General features: G+C 47.4%; 2 protein-coding genes across 3 annotated transcripts; one reads left to right on the forward strand and one right to left on the reverse strand.

The window, feature by feature from the left end:
- Positions 1 to 702: 702 nt before the first annotated feature.
- LOC123410607 (DExH-box ATP-dependent RNA helicase DExH12-like) lies at positions 703 to 9,060 on the reverse strand. Of its 2 annotated transcripts, XM_045103550.1 has the most exons (5): positions 8,829 to 9,060; positions 7,988 to 8,715; positions 5,635 to 7,881; positions 4,237 to 4,626; positions 703 to 4,140 (listed from the first exon to the last, which is right to left on the reverse strand). In XM_045103550.1, exons 2-5 carry the CDS (start codon positions 8,711 to 8,713, stop codon positions 982 to 984), a joined length of 6,522 nt encoding a protein of 2,173 aa, XP_044959485.1. In that variant the 5' UTR covers positions 8,714 to 8,715; positions 8,829 to 9,060; the 3' UTR covers positions 703 to 981. The 2 variants fall into 2 exon arrangements, with proteins under 2 accessions (XP_044959485.1, XP_044959486.1); XM_045103551.1 differs by lacking the exon at positions 8,829 to 9,060 and having other exon boundaries at positions 7,988 to 8,749.
- A 3,333-nt stretch (positions 9,061 to 12,393) lies between these two features.
- On the forward strand, positions 12,394 to 15,808 carry LOC123410608 (pyruvate dehydrogenase E1 component subunit alpha-2, mitochondrial). The gene is made up of 8 exons (XM_045103552.1): positions 12,394 to 13,226; positions 13,298 to 13,377; positions 13,520 to 13,597; positions 14,599 to 14,694; positions 14,783 to 14,854; positions 15,002 to 15,055; positions 15,147 to 15,212; positions 15,446 to 15,808. Exons 1-8 carry the CDS (start codon positions 12,539 to 12,541, stop codon positions 15,488 to 15,490), a joined length of 1,179 nt encoding a protein of 392 aa, XP_044959487.1. The 5' UTR covers positions 12,394 to 12,538; the 3' UTR covers positions 15,491 to 15,808.
- Positions 15,809 to 18,180: the final 2,372 nt, after the last annotated feature.

Here is an 18,180-nt window from a genome sequence, read left to right on the forward strand (position 1 = left end):
GGCGCCGTCGGCTCCTTCCTTGTCGTAGCTCCCGATGACAATGGAAAGGCCGCCTGCCGAATGATCTCGGCTCGTCCCCCCGATCACGTCGATCGAACGAATGGCAAGAGGGTTCAACTTCCCTTCGCCCCGACGGGAGATCATGGATCTTCCCCCCGATCTCCCCTCCCTGGTCGCTGGCCAAACGGATGGTTGGAGGAATCAGCCGATTCCCGTCGCCTTCCGTAGGAGACTCGTAGATCGCCTCTCCAGGTGCCCCCGTCTCAACGCCCTGTGTGCTGCGGCTTTCTTCTCCAACTCGGACACTAGAAAAACAAAACGGTTATTGTACCAGTGGCACTCCCACTTCGACTGCTGACTTGACTCCACACTCTGTGCATTCTGCTATATATCCAAAACAAAGAGGTGACTACTTTCGGAGAAAAAAAATAGTTGGCAACTTTCAGAAAAAGAAAAACAGGTGACCACTTAACTAATACTCCCTCCGTCCCAAAATTCTTGTCTTAGGTTTGTCTAGGAATGAATGTATCTAGTATTCGAAGGGAGTACGGTAGTTCATCACTATTTTATACACCCGCTGTGCCTCAGATCCTCGTTACCCTGTTCAAATTAAGAGAGCATCAAGCCGTAGCATATGAGCAAGTTTTGACACTGCCTGTAGACCCTAGTTATACAATTCACAGGGCCTGTTCGTTCGGAGAGTTATATCAAACACATACATTGCTCATCCAACAGCGCCAGAACATTATCCATGCACTATCATTCAAGTTTTAACAGTTCAAAAAAAAAAAGCATTCAAGCTTAACATTCATAAATCTGTTCTAGTATATCCACTTCATGTCACAGACAACCCTAACAAACCAAGAAGCAACACCATGACATGCAAGAATATAGATCTGGGGGGCTTGCATTCTCCAGGAATAGCAGTGTATACAAGAAACTCATCATCAGACGTTACCTGAGCAACTGCTTCTCTTCGGATCAATCCCCTCCAGCATCCTTCACATTCACAGTGAACTCGTATTCCTGATCACAGCCCAAATAGGAATCTGACATCAAGAAAACCATGTAATCCTTCTTCCCTGCTTCTGCAGGAGCGATGAACTCGAGCATCAGGCAGGCCCTCTGCTGCAGTGCAACCCACTTGATTGCCAGCAACTGGTCGCTGGAGCTATCACCAATCACGAGCCACCATCCTTCCTGCCTGGGCTTAGGATACCTCGGGGCATGAACTGGCCCAACCTCAGATGGCAAGTTTATCATGTCACGCTCTAGAGTAACCTGCAAACTTACCTTGCCACCGGGCCTTACATAATCACCTTCACGGACTTCATATGCAATCTCGATGTTCGGGAACCGTTTGATGAATCCGATGATGTCCTTGAACTGAGAGTTTGTTAACTGCAGCAGATTCTGCATCTTGTCTGCACTCATGTCAGCAAGATCAAAGATGCTCTCGATGCCATTTTCCTGGCATCTCCCAGTTAACTCCTTGGTGAAGTGGGGGAGCTGAAACAGCACAGAATCACGATCCCACATGCCTTGTGTCACCATCTGACTAAGCTCCATTGCATTAAGAGCCAGGCTGAGCCATCCATTGCTGGAGATAACATCAACCAATGACTTGATCAATCTAGGTGCAGGAACGAGCATCTCCCGTTGGTCAGCTGCCAGGTTCCCTACAACCACCTGCCTTGAGAAATGTGCTTGCAGCAGCGCGTTCGCTTTGACGTGTACATCATGATTCTTAGAATTCTCAGCACAAAATCTCTGGTGCCGAACTAGCCTCTCAATGGATTCTTCCTCACCTCGGCAACTTGAAAGCTCTGCATATTCTGATGCAGAAGCTAGAATCTCCAGGAGACCTTTCATCTTAGTCTTCCGGGTTAGCATCAAACTGAACCGTTCGATAGTCTTGTAGCTGATGTAGTAGTACGAGGCTATGAGACCAAGGTTGAGGGGCTTCAGATACGTATCCTCCTCTATAACCACACACTTGCTTGACTCAAGGTCGTCTAATACTGTCTCCACTAGCTCAGAAAGATGATCAGACACATGCCTGTGACCTGTTCCCTGCAGATTGTAGTAGTTAGGGTTCTTGGTCAGCCTCCGGTACATGAAAGTCCAAGTAAGATAATCCACGGCAGCTTGCTTGTTTTGTACAACACCACAAACAACTTGACCATTCATATGATCATGCAAATTATGGTGAAGATGGCTCTCAACAGGGAAGGCCTCAGAAAGGAACTTCCTGTAGTATTCCTTGCGAGGTGCATGGCAAAATATAACACATTTCCCTGCGTTATCTTGAAGAGGCCTGCTGGCATGACCCGTCATTTGTAGCAGATCAGTGAATGGATAATCAGTAACACCGCCCCTGCCATCAGAATACTGTGTTCCCATCACAACGACCAAATGGGAAGGCAGTGATCTTCCCCAGCACATTGTGCTGCTCACGACACACACTTGGATCTTCCCACAAAGAAAGAGCTGAGTCACAACTTCCTGATCAAGATCACATAGAGCATCATGCAAGTAGCCTACACCACATTTCAGCGTATTCACAAGTGTTTCTTCATTGACACCTGTCGTGTACGTATCCATCTCATCTTCTGACCCAAGAAGGAAAGGAGTTCCACAATCTTCAGACTTTGAGTATGCGCACAAGTCCAACGCAGTAAACCTTGCATGCTTAACTGTCGGTACGAATACCACGGCTGGCTTGCCATGTTTTGCATGTTGTCTGATAGCATTGTACGTAGGCTTTGCCATTGCTTGCGTCCTTGCCTCAAAGTTTGCTATATCCACACCCTGAATGTGTATTTCTAAAGGTACCGGCCTCACTGCTGGAGGGAAATTGAAAAGGCCATGAGAGGTGGCACCAATCCACTCCCCGAGATCTTTAGCATTCGCGAGTGATGCTGAAAGCGCTACTATCCGGATGTTGCTGCAGATATGATTTGCAATACGCCTCATCCTTGAAACAACGATATCCAAAACATGTCCCTTCTCAGATCCAATTAGGTGAAGCTCATCTACGATGAATAAGCTGACCTGTTGGATGTGTTTCCTCTGTTTCCACCGGCGTGAGAGTGCATCCCACTTCTCAGGAGTGCTAATAATAATCTCCCCTTTATCAAGAAGCTTCAAATCAGGTGCAGTTTCACCGGTTAGCTCAACTACACAGGCCAATTCTCCAAATTTCATCTTCCAGTCCCTGTACCTTTCTTTCGCCAGAGCTTCAATAGGTGCTATATACACAATTCGCATGTTGGTTTCACCAGATACTGCTTTTTGATGGTTCCTTAGTATAGCAAACTCTGCACATATGGTCTTCCCACTGCCTGTTGGCGCAGCAACCAAGACACTATCATCACTATTATACAAGACATTGAACACTTGAGTCTGAATGGGGTTGAAATGTTTCCAGCCACTATAAAGGCCTTCATATCGTGCATTCCTTAGTGCGGTAACAGGTAGTGGTTGCAGATCAAGCAGTTCGGTCGGTGGAGCATGTTTTTCTGGAAGAACCAGGTGTCTGAATGAGACTGGAAGAATTGTCCGAGATCCAAGCCACTTGTCAGATACGACATGTATGAAGTACAGAGGGGGCAGTGGCTCAAATATTGGCACTATGAAGGTGAGTGTATGATCTTCATTTAGCCATTGTTTCTTAAGCATGAAGTATTCATGGTGAAGAATGCACTCGCTGTCATTGTCCTCAACTAGAATCCAAAAAGGTTCAACATATCCATGTATCTTATCATCCCACTGGAAATCAGGTGTAAGAGTCAGCTCAAAACCCAAAACTGTACTAGTAATAGGTTGGACATGGGCTGAAAGGTTCAACTTTGGTAACTGATGGATGCACTGGTGTAACCGTCTCCCCATCTTGGGATAACGGATCAGCTCACCAATTTCCTGTGATGATAGATCAAAGTACCTCTCCCAAGCCAATTCCTTTTTCTCCAGTTTCATCAGGATTTCATTTGGAATGCCAGGAAACTGGCGCAAAGGAGTTTGGACGCTCCACATCTGCTTATCAATCATCGTGCAAAGATTCAGAGCCTTCTCTGCTAGTTGAGACCATCCTCTCTTCAAAACTATCTCAAATATTGCTCTTGAGAGGCGACCAGCACTCTGCATCATGGAGAGGAAAATAAATATATAAGAACGACAACTAAATAAGCAAGCAATTCAAATCAGGAGCTGCATTCAGAAGAGGGAACATGTTACCTGTTTGATATAGACCATATCAGAGCCAAGGGAGAGACCCTCTAGCTTAAGCCCAGAAATATATGCTTGGAGCAGAACATTGATCTTTGTGCTGGGCTCTTCCAAGCTCTCTTTCACAGGAATTGGCACACGGCCCAAAAGCTTTTCCAGCTCCATCTTCTCATCTTTTCTGACAGTAACATACTTAAATTCTTCACTAAGAGAGAACAATTGGCACAGCTCAATATAACCCATTGTAGGCTTCAGGTACTCGTTGTAAGTTGAAATAGTCCTGTGACTAATATAGTAATAACTAGAAATCCTCCCCAGCTCAGTAGCCTGAAAGTATCCAGTTCTCTTATCATACTTTATCAAATTGTTCCTATCCAACAGATTTGCAGCTGAGTGTACCTGCAGCAGCACAGAAATACAGGAATCAGCAGTGGAGCAGGAGAACAATATTAAATCACAAGCATACAACACCTTACGAATATATGGATGACACTTCCCTACAGCTTTCCACTAGTGTCAAGATTGCGAGTTGACTACTTCCATTAACCGAGTTTCTTTGCTATTCTACAACACATCTGGTGACAAGACTCTGCTCCAAAGAGACAACAGAACAAAATATGAACCCACCCAAGCAGAGGCGCTTTTTGCTGTTCCCAGTTGCAGCATCCAATTATAAATCACTCTCCCTTCGTTCACTATTATAAGATATTCTAACTTTTTGCTAAATCAGATGTATGTAGACACGTTTTAGTGTGTCTGTTCACTCATTTCAGTCCGAAATATCGAAAACATCTTATAATAGTGAACGGAGGGAGTACCTTTTACTATGATGCTACTGTTGTAAAATATAAGATTAAGACGTTTTTGGTTTTGCATAGGGCACAAAAAACGACTTATATTTTGTTACGGGGAGAGTATCCTGTAATGGACCAAGGATGACATTACTACATTCCATTGAAAACACAGTATTGTATGAACGTATCATTTCAATGTACCCAGGATTTTTTTTCAGGAGAAATCATTTATGCTCAACAACCGTTCAACACTACTCCCTCCGTTCCTAAATATAAGTCTTTTTAGAGATTCCACTACGAACTACGTACGGATGTATATAGACATACTTTAGAGCGTAGGTTCACTCATTTTGCTCAGTATCTAGTTCATAATGGAATTTCTAAAAAGACTTATATTTAGGAACGGAGGGAGTAGAATCTAAAGAGATAGAGACCACAAACATATCCGGACACAGCTTAGAAAAAACCCTAGGAAACAGGTGGCAATACAAACATGCGATTAGAGGATATATTCAAGCACATTAGCCAACACGATGCTGGATAAAGAAAATAAAAGGACATGTAATTACTATGAACCTTCAAAAAACAGAACATAAGTATGGCATGTGCTTACCAAGTCAGCTCTCCTTTCATCTAGTGTTCTGTCTCTCTCCATGATATCTTCAGGCAGGCCATACAATGTTGGATTCCGGAGCATCCTGATGTAGAGGTAAGTGTAGCCAATCCAGGAGCATGCCTCCTCGGCATTCTGAATAGTTCCCAGAACAATCTCTGCATTTAACTGATCGGCCAGTTTGGATATAAACTGACTCTCAATAGGCAGCTGTTGATTCATAAGAGACAGGTAGTATTGCAATTCACTGTGGCTTGTTAAGATTATACCCTCTCCATGTGTGTCATACTGAGGCCTGCCTGCACGACCAAGCATCTGCATGACATCCAATGGACTTAGTTCTGTCCAAGCGCCCTTTTCTGAATTGTAAATCTGGGTACCCTTTATAATAACAGTGTGTGCAGGTAGATTGACGCCCCATGCAAGGGTGGCTGTCGAAATAAGGACCTGTATATGCTTATCAACAAAAAGTTTCTCAACAAGTTCACGGTCAACTCTTGCCAACCCAGCATGATGAATAGCAAACCCATATGGCAAAAGGTCTTTAAGGTCACTACTTTTGACAAGTTCTGCATGAGCACAAAGGATCTCTTGGCTTGCACTATCATCCTTCAGAAAGTGAGCCAACACGTCATTAGCCAAAGCAGTGTCTCTGATGGCACGAGCAGTTTGCGCTGTCTCCTTCCTCGAGTGCACAAATATAAGCACTTGGTGCTTACCAGCAGCAGCCATAACCTTCTCATAACAAATCTCATTCATCAACTGAAACCTCTGCAGTGGCTTCTTCGATGTGATTCCGATGTACTGTTGAGCTAGAGGGCAAGGTCGGTAACTGTTATCAAAATGGAAGAGGCCGTCTGAACGAACACGCAAGAATACCGCAATATCTTCATAATTAGGAAGAGTTGCAGAGAGGCCAACTAGGCGGATATGTTCCTTGGTCGTTTCAATCTGTCGTACTGTTCTAGAAACAATACTCTCCAGAACAGGCCCTCTGTTATCATGGAGGAGATGGATCTCATCAATGATTAGAAGCTTTACCATTTGAGTGTAGATTCTATCACCTGATTTCCTTGTGACAATATCCCATTTCTCAGGTGTAGTGACAATTATATGTGTCTCATCAATCTGTTGTTTTGTCAGGTTCTGATCTCCACTAAGCTCACTAACAGTGACATTGTACTCTTTCAGCCGCGCTGACAAATTTCCAACAATTTCAGCAACCAAAGCTTTCATTGGGGCCACATAGACAATTTTGTACTTTGTATTATCAAATTCACCATCCTTCATATGCAAACCAATCTGCTGAAGAATTGTAAGCACAGCCACATTGGTTTTCCCAGCACCTGTAGGAGCACAGAGAAGGATGTTATCTGGTTTGTAAAGGGCAGTATCATAAACCTTGCTCTGAACTCTGTTAAGTTGTGTCATCCCAGCAAAAGCTGGTCGGGCCCACGCTGGCATATCAGATATCTTCACCGTTTTCTCAGTAGATTCATATGGCATAGGTCGCAGCGCTGGCACATGGACTTCCTCGTAACCCCTCTGAGGGGTTCTGAATGATCCAGGAGGAAGTTCACATTTTTTGTTGGACATCAAGAGACTACCTTGGTGGAAAGAAAGGTTATCAAGATCAAGCAACTGCCTCTGGCCTTTCAACCATCCACTTTTGATATCGACAGCCTTACTATCTCTCGCACCATCAGTCCCAGCACTGTCATTGTTGAGAAGCCTCTTAGCCTCATCCCTGATACTTCTCTCCAGATTCTTCTGCCTGTCCTTTGCAGATGCTCTTGTTGCCTGTAGCTGCTCCAAAATTGGAGCTAATCTTGGGTTACTCATCATCTCTTCTGCTATCTTCTTCCGCTGTTCCTGATCTTCAGCCCTGGCTAAGAAGGTACACCAAACTATCTTGAGTCGGTTGTGAAGCAGCAATTTAATGAGATCAAAATTCTCGTAGTCCAGCAGCATGACAAGCTGATTCTCGACATCTCTGTCATCACCCTCGGCGATCACCTTCAAGATCTCCTCGGCAAGCTTCTGGCTGTGCTGGGGGTCAATATTTTCATATGCTTGTGATATCTTCCTCTGAAGCCAGTAAGCATCAATGTCTTGCACGTCCAAAGTCAGACCCTTGTTGCAGCTCTGCTTATCATCATCATACAACTCACCATCCGTTTGCATAGCTCGAGGAACGTTCAACTCAACTATGTCATCCTCATTCTCATCATCCAGCTCATCTTGAACCTAATCAAGACAAGCAAATGAAAACCCTGTAAGTTCATGTAAGATGGTTCAGTCAGGCAAATCAAAAGAGAAATTCTAGACAGAAGATTCAGCTAGATGTGCATACCTGATAAAGGCTATGCTCCTTATCATCCTCATCCTCTTCGAACTCAACAGTAATGCCAATATCATCACCGAGTGGCATGTCTGTGCCATCACCAGAAGGCACACCGGCAGAATTGCCGGCTACCGCGTCATGGAAGTCCGTGATGAGCTTCCCAATGGAGACGAGCTGGTGGAACATCAGATCCGAGACAGGGTTGATGAGCTTCTCTATTCCCTTCTTCTTGTCAGGGTTCCTGATCCTGTCGTCCTTGAGGACGGCAAGCACCTCATCAGCGGCATCGCCAAGCACGTCGAGGGGCTGCCCGCCAAGCTGCTGCTGGATGACGCCGAGCAGCGCCTCGTAGGCGGTGCGCGTCTCCCTGGTCCGGGGCTTGTAGAGGGCGTCGTGGGCGAGCGAGAGCACGCTGTCCTCGGGCCGCGCCGAGGCGGCGCGGCGCATGCGCTTGGCGTCGCGGCGGGGGAGGTCCGCGGATACTGCCGCACCGCGCGCCTTCTTCCCGAGGGACCCGCCTCGCTTCTCCTCCAGCCCGGGAGGCCTGGCCCGGACGGCGCGGTCGCCGAAGCTGCTCGCGCGGATCCTGCCGCTGAGCGTCTGCGGCTCGCCAGTGGGCTCGTGGTGCGCGCCGCGGGGGCGCGAGCCGGTGTTGACAACGAGGTTGGAGTTGGCGCCGTAGTCGTACTGCCTCGAGCGCGCGCGCGCCTCGGCGCCACCGCCCGGGTTCTCCATGGCTGCAGCTCGGGTCGCGGAAGAGCGGGGAGGAATTAGTTGACACCCAGGGCACCCAACGTGGCTCGAATCGGGGAGGTAGGGCTAGGTTTGGGCGGGAGGGAGGGCTCGTTACCTTGGGTTCGGCTAGTGGAGCGCCGGCTCGGCGCCTCCCCGTCGACGCGTGGCTCCTGGAGGAGGAGCTGCGGCGTCCGGTGGCGGCGCGTCGGAGGCGGGGAAGAGGGGTCTGGGGTTTGATCTCGGGCGACGGTGCGGGGGGACTGGAGTCGGTCTCCTCGTGGAATAATAGTATGCCGGTGCTATATGCGACGAGCCATGGTCGGTTGGAGACGGTGCGGAACTGCGGAACCGACTATGGCGCGCGGGCGCGGCCGGAGGCGGCGCAGCGGGTCAACGGGGTCTCCGAGGAGAGCGAGCGGCCTCGCGGGCTCGTGGACATCAAAAGCCCAAGAAGCCCAGGAAGCAGAGGCGCACATTTACAAGGTGATGTCCAGGCTGACCTTTTATTCCTTTTGCTAAACACCGGCCCAGTTTCCCTTTTTTTCCTGCTGACCTATTCTTTCTAGAGAAAAAAGGTTTCCACTAACCAGGTTTTTGTTGGAAAACACGGGGTATTTAGGGCCTGTTTGGGACTGCTCTGCTCCTTAAAATCCAGCTCTGCTCCAGAAAAGACAAGCCAAACGGGGTAGCTTCACGATATGCCGCTCTGCAAAAAAACAAGAATCTGGGGTAGAACTTCAAAGTTTTTATGAAGCTCCTCACAGGGTACTCAAAAAAACTCTAGAAGCTGGAGTTGGGGGAAAATTACCCACCACTGCCACCAGTAAGTGGATACCCCTTCATTTCTTTCCCCTCAACCAATCAAATAGATTCTTTCCACCAGATTTTCTATTTTTGAAGCTGGAGCTAGATGGAAGCCAAACATTATCTTAATAGTGCTATAGCTTCTGTATGAAGCTGCTTCAAAGTGAATTTGATGAAGTGAAGTTGATTTTGATGAATTGAAGCAGTCCCAAACATGCCCTTATTTCATGGTCATAGAGTTACCAATCAATGGCGAAAGTTCAATAACATAAGTAGGGGGTAGATTAAGACAACACACGGTGCCACCCCAACTACGTGCCAAAGTTTACTAAACAACCTGCAACAAAGTTGCCTACAATTCTAAGTTTTTGGAGGAAAGTAGAGTACCTTCTCAAAAGCACAACATCGGAAAAAAAAATCAACTGATAAAAGGCAAAATTAAGGAGCAAAAACTGAGCTAACATCACTATCACATGATCAAATCTTTGAGAAGGGGTTAAAGCAGAGGTCCTCGACAATTGGTGTTCTTGGGCAGGTATCGAAGCAGGGCTTGTCAGACAATAGATTCACCAAACGATCCTCAGCAATTCACCCCTCTTCTTGTTCAAGATACATATGTCGGGTCAAGCCGAGCAAAGTGTGTGCGATATTGCATGACAATGTCAACACATAAAATTGCCTTTCTACGCAACACCGTACCTCCCCGATGCTTCTCCAAACATCGCCCCAGAAGTACAAGTCATTTTGATTTGTTTTATAAGGTCCACATGGTAATCGCGTTAAAAGCATTAAGAACAACATCGTAGATATTTTTATACCACAACTTGGAAACAAGTTTGCGCCCTATATCAACGTCGGACAAAGAGATAATAAAGGAACAACCACATATATTATCTACAACACGGTCAACAAAAGGTCATCTACCTCTGGAAATTGAGTTCTCTTTGCTGCACACGGTTTTTCCCTCTCCCCATGCTTCGCCTAGCGCGAGTTTTGGTCGAAGCCTTCATCGGTAATGCTAAGGCGTGCCCTCTCCGACTCAGGCTCTGTCTAATCTGAGTGGAGTTGAAGCTAAAACCCCCCTCCCCCCATCCAAACATACTGAACCTTCGACTCGTTCTCATCAACATCGTTTCCCTTCGTCCACTACGTGACTTTATGGAAACATGATGGCCGACAGTGACATTCCTTTCTCATGCTCGGCACTTTGCATGCCTTCTCTCCTTCCTTTGTAAATTATCTGCCATCACTAAAAATTATAGGCAACTGATGATTAGCAATTTTTTTCTTTTGGATAAAGGGTTATATACTACTCCCTCCATCTGAAATTATTTGTCGAAAAAATAGATGTATTTAGATGAATTTCAGTTCTAAATACATCTATTTTTATAATAAAATTTGGATGGAGGGAGTGTTTTTTTTTAGAAAATGAGGATGACCCCGGTGGGAGATGCATGCGATAATTTTATTGATTATTCCCGAGGACCTTACAAAGTAGTACTGTACAACAATATGCCTGAATCCGTCATCTTGGCAACATCTGCCGCTACTCCTATTCATACGATGAAGGGGTGCAAGCTGAGCCAAATACCCAGACCTCTCACCTAAGCCTAACATCTAAAGTCGGAGGCCCCGATCGGGCCACATACGGGGTCAGGGGCACAAACCGGTCTGACGCACTCACATATGTCCCCGTCACCATCTTCCATCGGTTCATCTTCAGAGCAGATTGAGGTGTCAGCCTTGGCAGGTGCCTCCGCCATCGACGCCACCATGACGCCAAACGACGACCTCCACCTACGCGAGTCCACCTCCAAGCAGCGGACGTAGATCCATGCTAGGATAGTGTCGCACCACCGCCGTCGCCCACCACACACAAGCGCCACCCAGCCCCAAGGTTCCCAAAGGGGTGCCTTCACAAAGGGAACGACGCCGTGAGCGCCGCGGACGCCCAACAAAGTTAGGGCTTTCGTCCGGAAGACCTAAGGAAAAGAAAAGCGAGGGAATGAGTCCCTACCGACGCCTTCAAAAAAGGGAACGACGACGGAGGGAGTACATAGAATAAAGCTAGACTCTTTTGATCCAAGAACCCAAAAAGATTATAGTCCAAACGATTTTAACTGTTGTAATCGATTTTAGATGGTCTATAGATTTGGATGTAATTTTTATTATTTTTAATATTTATTATACTGTCATTATTATGATTGAAGATGAATAAATTATTATTTTTTAGAAGAAAAAAAACATGCTGGCAAGACTACGTGAGTTGGCAGCTCGAAAGCGACGGCCGGCCGGCCAGAGGCCAACGGAGAACGACCGTGTGTCACCGTTGGAACTCTCTGGTCGCTTTAACCGGCGAGACACCTGTGCCCGTCGGCTCCTTTGTTTAGCGCTGTGCTAAAGCGTCGCGACTCACGGGTGGGTACGACGATTCTCCACGAACTGGAAAGATCAGCTGCGCATGCAGCACAACATGCATGGTACTAGTACTCCTCACTGGCTGAACCGTGCCTACTGTTCCGTATGCTCGAATCACGTAACGGAGCCGTCCGCTGTAACGTCGTATGCGTAGTACTTCACATATCGTGCTGGTCAGAATGGACGATCGCGATCGCGTTCGCGTCTCGCTTCCGAGGCAGAAGACACGCACAGCCTTTCTCCTGTTACGGCGTCAGCGTCATCCGTGACACGGCGGCACGGCGCCGCTGTGGAGCCGTCGGCGCAGATCTGGACCGTCGATCGCTCGCGCACGGAGGAAACGCGCAACCCTGTACCTGTTTGGCGCCCTTTCCACCCTCCCCTCGACGCTCGACAGGCCACGCGGCCCGCCCCGCCGTGCCACGCCACCGCGCTCCCGCGAATCCGCGCCACGCGCCCCCGCCACGCCCCCAGCTTCCCCTCCCCAACCACCTCGGCGACGCTCCACTCCGCCCCCGTCCACTCCAGCCCGCCCGGTGCCCCTGTGTCCCGTCACAGAATCCCGCAGATTCCTTGAATCCGGGGAGCGCGAGCAACCACGCCATGGCCGCGGCGATCCTCCGCCGCCTCAGCCCGGCGGCCGCCCAGCGCGCGCCCCCTCGGCTCCTGCCGCTGGTCCGCGGGGTCTCCGACTCCACGGAGCCGCTCACCGTGGAGACCTCGATCCCCTTCACGTCCCACATCGTGGACCCGCCGTCGCGCGAGGTGACCACCACGCCGCGGGAGCTGGCGGCCGCCTTCCGCGACATGGCGCTGATGCGGCGGGCCGAGATCGCCGCCGACTCGCTCTACAAGGCGAAGCTCATCCGGGGCTTCTGCCACCTGTACGACGGCCAGGAGGCGGTCGCCGTGGGCATGGAGGCCGCCATCACCCGCCGCGACGCCATCATCACCGCCTACCGCGACCACTGCCTCTACCTCGCGCGCGGCGGGGACCTCGTGGCCGCCTTCGCCGAGCTCATGGGCCGCGTCGACGGATGCTCCAGGGGCAAGGGCGGCTCCATGCACTTCTACAAGAAGGACGCCAACTTCTACGGCGGCCACGGCATCGTCGGCGCGCAGGTGCCCCTCGGCTGCGGCCTCGCCTTCGCGCAGAGGTACCGGAAGGAGGGCACCGTCACCTTCGACCTCTACGGCGACGGCGCCGCCAACCAGGGCCAGCTCTTCGAGGCGCTCAACATGGCCGCGCTCTGGAAGCTGCCCGTCATACTCGTCTGCGAGAACAACCACTGTCAGTTATTCTTCAGACTTTTCCTTGTTCAGAGTGTTCGTCAGTTGTAATTAACTGTTGGATTTGTTCAGATGGGATGGGGACGGCCGAGTGGAAGGCCTCCAAGAGCCCGGCGTACTACAAGCGCGGGGACTATGTGCCCGGATTGAAGGTACTGCAGGCAGAGTCGGAAGTGTTCTCTGCTTCTGATGAAAATTCTGAAGCTGAGAGTTGGTCCTGGACAGTGGTGTTCGTGTTTCATTTTAGTTAAGGAGTATCTTGGTAACGGTGTGATATAATTGTGTTGGATGCAGGTTGATGGTATGGATTTTCTTGCGGTGAAGCAGGCTTGTAAATTTGCCAAAGAACATGTTCTGGAAAATGGACCGATTGTAAGTATTCAGGAAACTTGGACACTTTCTGCCGTCTACTTTCTGTGCATGTATGTAGTTCAGGTAGATCCATCGGGGATGGGTTCGGTCAGAATCGATGAAAAAATAGTGTGCTATGTAGGGTGCCCTTTAAAATATGCTATTAGCGCGCTATATCGCGCTATAGGGTGCTACGTATTAGCGAGACATTGTGTATTGAAATTTTTAGCGACATCTCTCAGAACGCTATAACGTGCTATTAGCGGCGTTATAGCGCGCTATTTTTTTCAGTGGTCAGAATACGCTTCTGGTTCTTGGTTTATTTCTCATTGCTCTGTTGGATGGATTCGACACTTGGATTTGCATGTATTATCTCCTGCTAGCTCTGGAGCACTAATGCTTTGTGGTCTGGAGCTCCTCGGATGTAAATTCGTGACCAAATTTTGCATGCACCTAAAACATTTAGTCTAGTTCGAAGGCGCAAAATGTTAGATTGTTTTCATTTTGTTTGCTATTATTTTCGAATGTAGTAGCTTGCAAAAACGTCTTATATTGTGGGACGGAGGGAGTACCGTTCATCGAGGGTCCAACGCACCCAGGTTTAGCCACAACTTCTCCATAGCCAAAATATAGCATTTCCTTAACTCCAATAATTAAATAAAAGTGGTATTCTTGTTTCTTATCCTAAACATTTTAAACAGAGTGATTAACATGCATGATCATGGCATAAACAAACATGTTTCATTTTTCTGAATGTTTTGATATGTTACACATGATTTTCCAAGTTAGGATGAACTGTTATCAATTTCTTAAATGTTTTTCTGGAATTTCCTAGAATAATTTGTCAGTTAGCGATTGATCAGTGCATACACTGAATGTCAAAGGTTGTACTCCCTCCGATCCATATTAATTGACGCACACTTAGTTCAACTTTTTAATTGAGTAGTATTTTTTTCCTATAGATTATATTTTTAACATAGCTCCTTGGTAAGATGTTCATGTGTATTCTCCTGGAGTTTCAGATTCTTGAGATGGACACATACAGATACCATGGCCATTCTATGTCGGATCCAGGCAGCACTTACCGCACTAGAGATGAGATTGCGGGAATAAGACAGGTCAACATGGCTAATAACACTCTGCTTAAAATTTGTGCTCTACCAAAGACTGACCTTCTGAGCTTAGCTGTTTGTCATGATATAACAGGAGCGTGACCCGATTGAGCGGGTCAGAAAGCTATTGTTGACCCATGACTTGGCAACAGCCCAGGAGCTAAAGGTATGCATTGTATTGAGAAAATTAAGTATCAGAATTCAGAAGGCATAAGACCTAGAATGATATCTGGTTTGATGTATTGCACAATAGAGAAAACCTTCAGTAGCTGAATGTTATTCTTTCACTTTGACAATCTATTCTTTCTTCTAGGACATGGAGAAGGAAATCAGGAAGGAAGTTGACACTGCAATTGCCAAAGCAAAGGTATGGAACGCAGCTAGATATCTTAAAAATTGTTCGATTTATTTGAAATAATTGTGCTCATGAGGTGCCTTGTACAATTCAATACCTGCAGGAAAGCCCAATGCCTGATACGTCCGAGCTGTTCAAGAATGTATATGTCAATGACTGCGGTCTGGAGGTAAGCAGATGCCAGTGATGATATGCTTCAGTATTATTTTTCATATAGAACCGATTCATGTATATCGTATTTTCAAAATGTGAAATCACATTTTCTTTTTCAAGTGCCTTACTGAGATCATACCTCATTTGACAATTGACTAGATTTGACAGTCCCAGTTTAGCTTCAAGTAACCTTCTGAAAGTTCATAGGATGATGCATCTTAAACTAATCATCTCTTCGCCTTGATACAGTCTTTCGGGGTGGACAGGAAGGTGGTGAGAACCGTTCTTCCATAGGCTGCCAAACGAGAAGCTTTGCTCTGTCAGACTGTTATGCTGGTATGATACGTGCTGGGGAGACAAAATAGAGTCCAAGGAATCCTTAATTGCTGTATTGTGGACGTTTCTATCCATAAATAAGTCTGTATAATATAGAGACATTTAGTCTGTATATAGAGAGACGCATGAACATTCAGACTTTGTACCTCATTGCGCTAGTCATTTCCCAATTTATTGTGGACCTCAATTGGGCTATGCAGCTTAATTTTTGGTGTTGTCTGCTCAAGGCATTCTATCAATCAACAGATCATGCAACTCTGATGATGGACGGTGAAATGAGTTTATCAAGTCAAACTTGTTTAAGTTTGTTATAAGGATTATAGAAAAATAGTATGTTATCATCTACTCCCTCTGTTCATAAATATAAGTTTTTTTTAAATATAAGTTTTTTTAAATATTTCACTAAAGGCTACATACAAAGTAAAATGAAAATGAATGAATCTATATTCTAAAGTATATCTATATACATCCGTATGTAGTCTCTTCAGTTATTTTGAAATCTGAGGGAGTATGTAGTACACTAGTATTTTTGCTGTTCTCAAGAGTGAGGACGGTCGATAAAAGATTTATACTATGCTGAGAGCCAATAATGCTGGCATGGGCCTGAATGGGTAACGTCGGACCTAATGTGCAACACCAACACTGGACCTAATGTGCAACGCCAACACTAAGCTAATAGATATGTCGTACGAATTTGTCCCACGTCCGTACTATTTTAAAATATTAGTGCTGGCATTGGCAGAAACGACACGCCATCAACGTAAGTTGTGGCTAGCCATTTCTTCACTAGTATGAGCGCCTCTAGGGTTAGTGGGGGCTAGGATGCGGGAGGACGGGGAAGGGGCCGCGGCCGCGTGAGGGTGAGGGCGGTCATGGTCATTTCTTCACTAGTATGAGCGCCTATAGGGTTAGTGGGGGCTAGGATGCGGGAGGACGGGGAAGGGGCCGCGACCGCGTGAGGGTGAGGGCGGTCATGGTCGGCCGCGAAGGTGTAGAGGAGGGGGAGGTGGCTTGGGTCGGGGAGAGAGAGGGAGGGTCGGTGACGCGAGGTTGGATCTGGCCGGCGGCTCAGCAGGCGGGGTGAGTGTGGGAGGAGGCGATGGCTAAGGTATCACCATGACCCTTAGCGTTTTATACTCCCGTGCGTGAAATAATGAGAATGCCCTCGGCGGGCCAGCGAAATTTCACGTGGTGGCACACTAGAGCGGTAACTGCTCACGGTAGTTCGATCCGACGACCGAGGTCGTTCCTAAGTGAGATCGGACGGTCCAGATCGCATCAAGGATAGTTCGATCCTACGACCGAGGTTGTTCCTGAGCGAGATCGGACGGTCCAGATCGCATCAAGGATAGTTCGAACCGGCGGCCGAGGTCTTTCCTGAGCGAGATTGGACGGTCCAGATCACATCAAGGAGAAGATCTGACGGCCGAGAGTGCCAAATCGCTGAGGAGCTAGGGATTCTCACTCGGTTCTCATTTCTGGACTCGTTCGCATCGGGATCTGGGTTGTTCAAAGTATTAGGCTGGTCATAATGGTAGTATCATAAGTAGTATCATGTGTGCCAACTAAGCAATTTTGATGAGGTGACACAGAATTAAATAAAGAAAGAGATGGTTGAGTATCATATTATGATACCGTATCATATTAAATGTTGTACTACTATGTGTCATGCATGTCAATAAATGACATATCCTATGATAATAACATATGATACTATGCATTACGGATCTAGTAACATACGCTAGTATCATGTGCATGATACTAGTATATGATACTCCACATTACAACCACCCTTATCGGGTGTATAGTTTCTCCATAAATGAAGTACCCAGACTCTAGAGGGGCTGACCCACATCAATAGTGGGTGGCCGTTTGGCACGTGACTGTTAGGAATAAAATATCTTTAGATTTAGGCTAATTAGGTAATTAGCATATTCATTAGAATATTCCATTTAGCACTTAAGATACTGCATTGTCGAGACGTTGTTCCCAGCAAACTGTCGATGCGTCTTTCTAAAACGATGCAAACATTGTAACCGACTTATACTTGCGACTGTTCAGGAGATATAAAACCTGCAGTCAATTATCAATGAAAGCATCCGATTTCACTTTCAATCTCACTCTTTTCTCTTCACCTTATCATGCACGCATCGCTCTAAAGCAGAGTAGGCTACAGGAGAGAAGAAAGGTGAGAAGAGGTGGATTCTTTATCGGACCTTGCTTTTGCTTTTGCCAGGTTTGTGACCAGGGAGCACTGTGGTTTCCGCTTTCCTCGTCGGACCTTCGGTCTGGCCGCTGCTCGTCGCCGGAACTTCGGCCGCCGCTATCAGCGTCACCCGAATAGGAACGGTGGCCTCCGTCATCGTGGGGCACCATACCGTGTTCCTCGCCGTCGATATGGACCGGGTGGTGGCCTCCGCCGCCGCCATACCCATCGCCAGCACTTCCACCATGTGCATCGCCGAGTGGTAGTCGAGCCAAGGGAAGAGGCCCTGGTCATACCCCAGGAAGTTGTTGCTGCTCCAATGGTGGTTGTTGCCGTGCTGGAAGTTGCTGCAGAGGTTGGCATCGATGAGGCCTCTGCCTCCAACATCACCACTCAACAGCCGCCTCCTCCGCCGGTGTACGCACCTATGGAATGGATGCTT

This window comes from Hordeum vulgare, chromosome 7H (assembly GCF_904849725.1).
Source record: "Hordeum vulgare subsp. vulgare chromosome 7H, MorexV3_pseudomolecules_assembly, whole genome shotgun sequence".
NCBI classification, from domain to species: Eukaryota; Viridiplantae; Streptophyta; class Magnoliopsida; order Poales; family Poaceae; genus Hordeum; species Hordeum vulgare.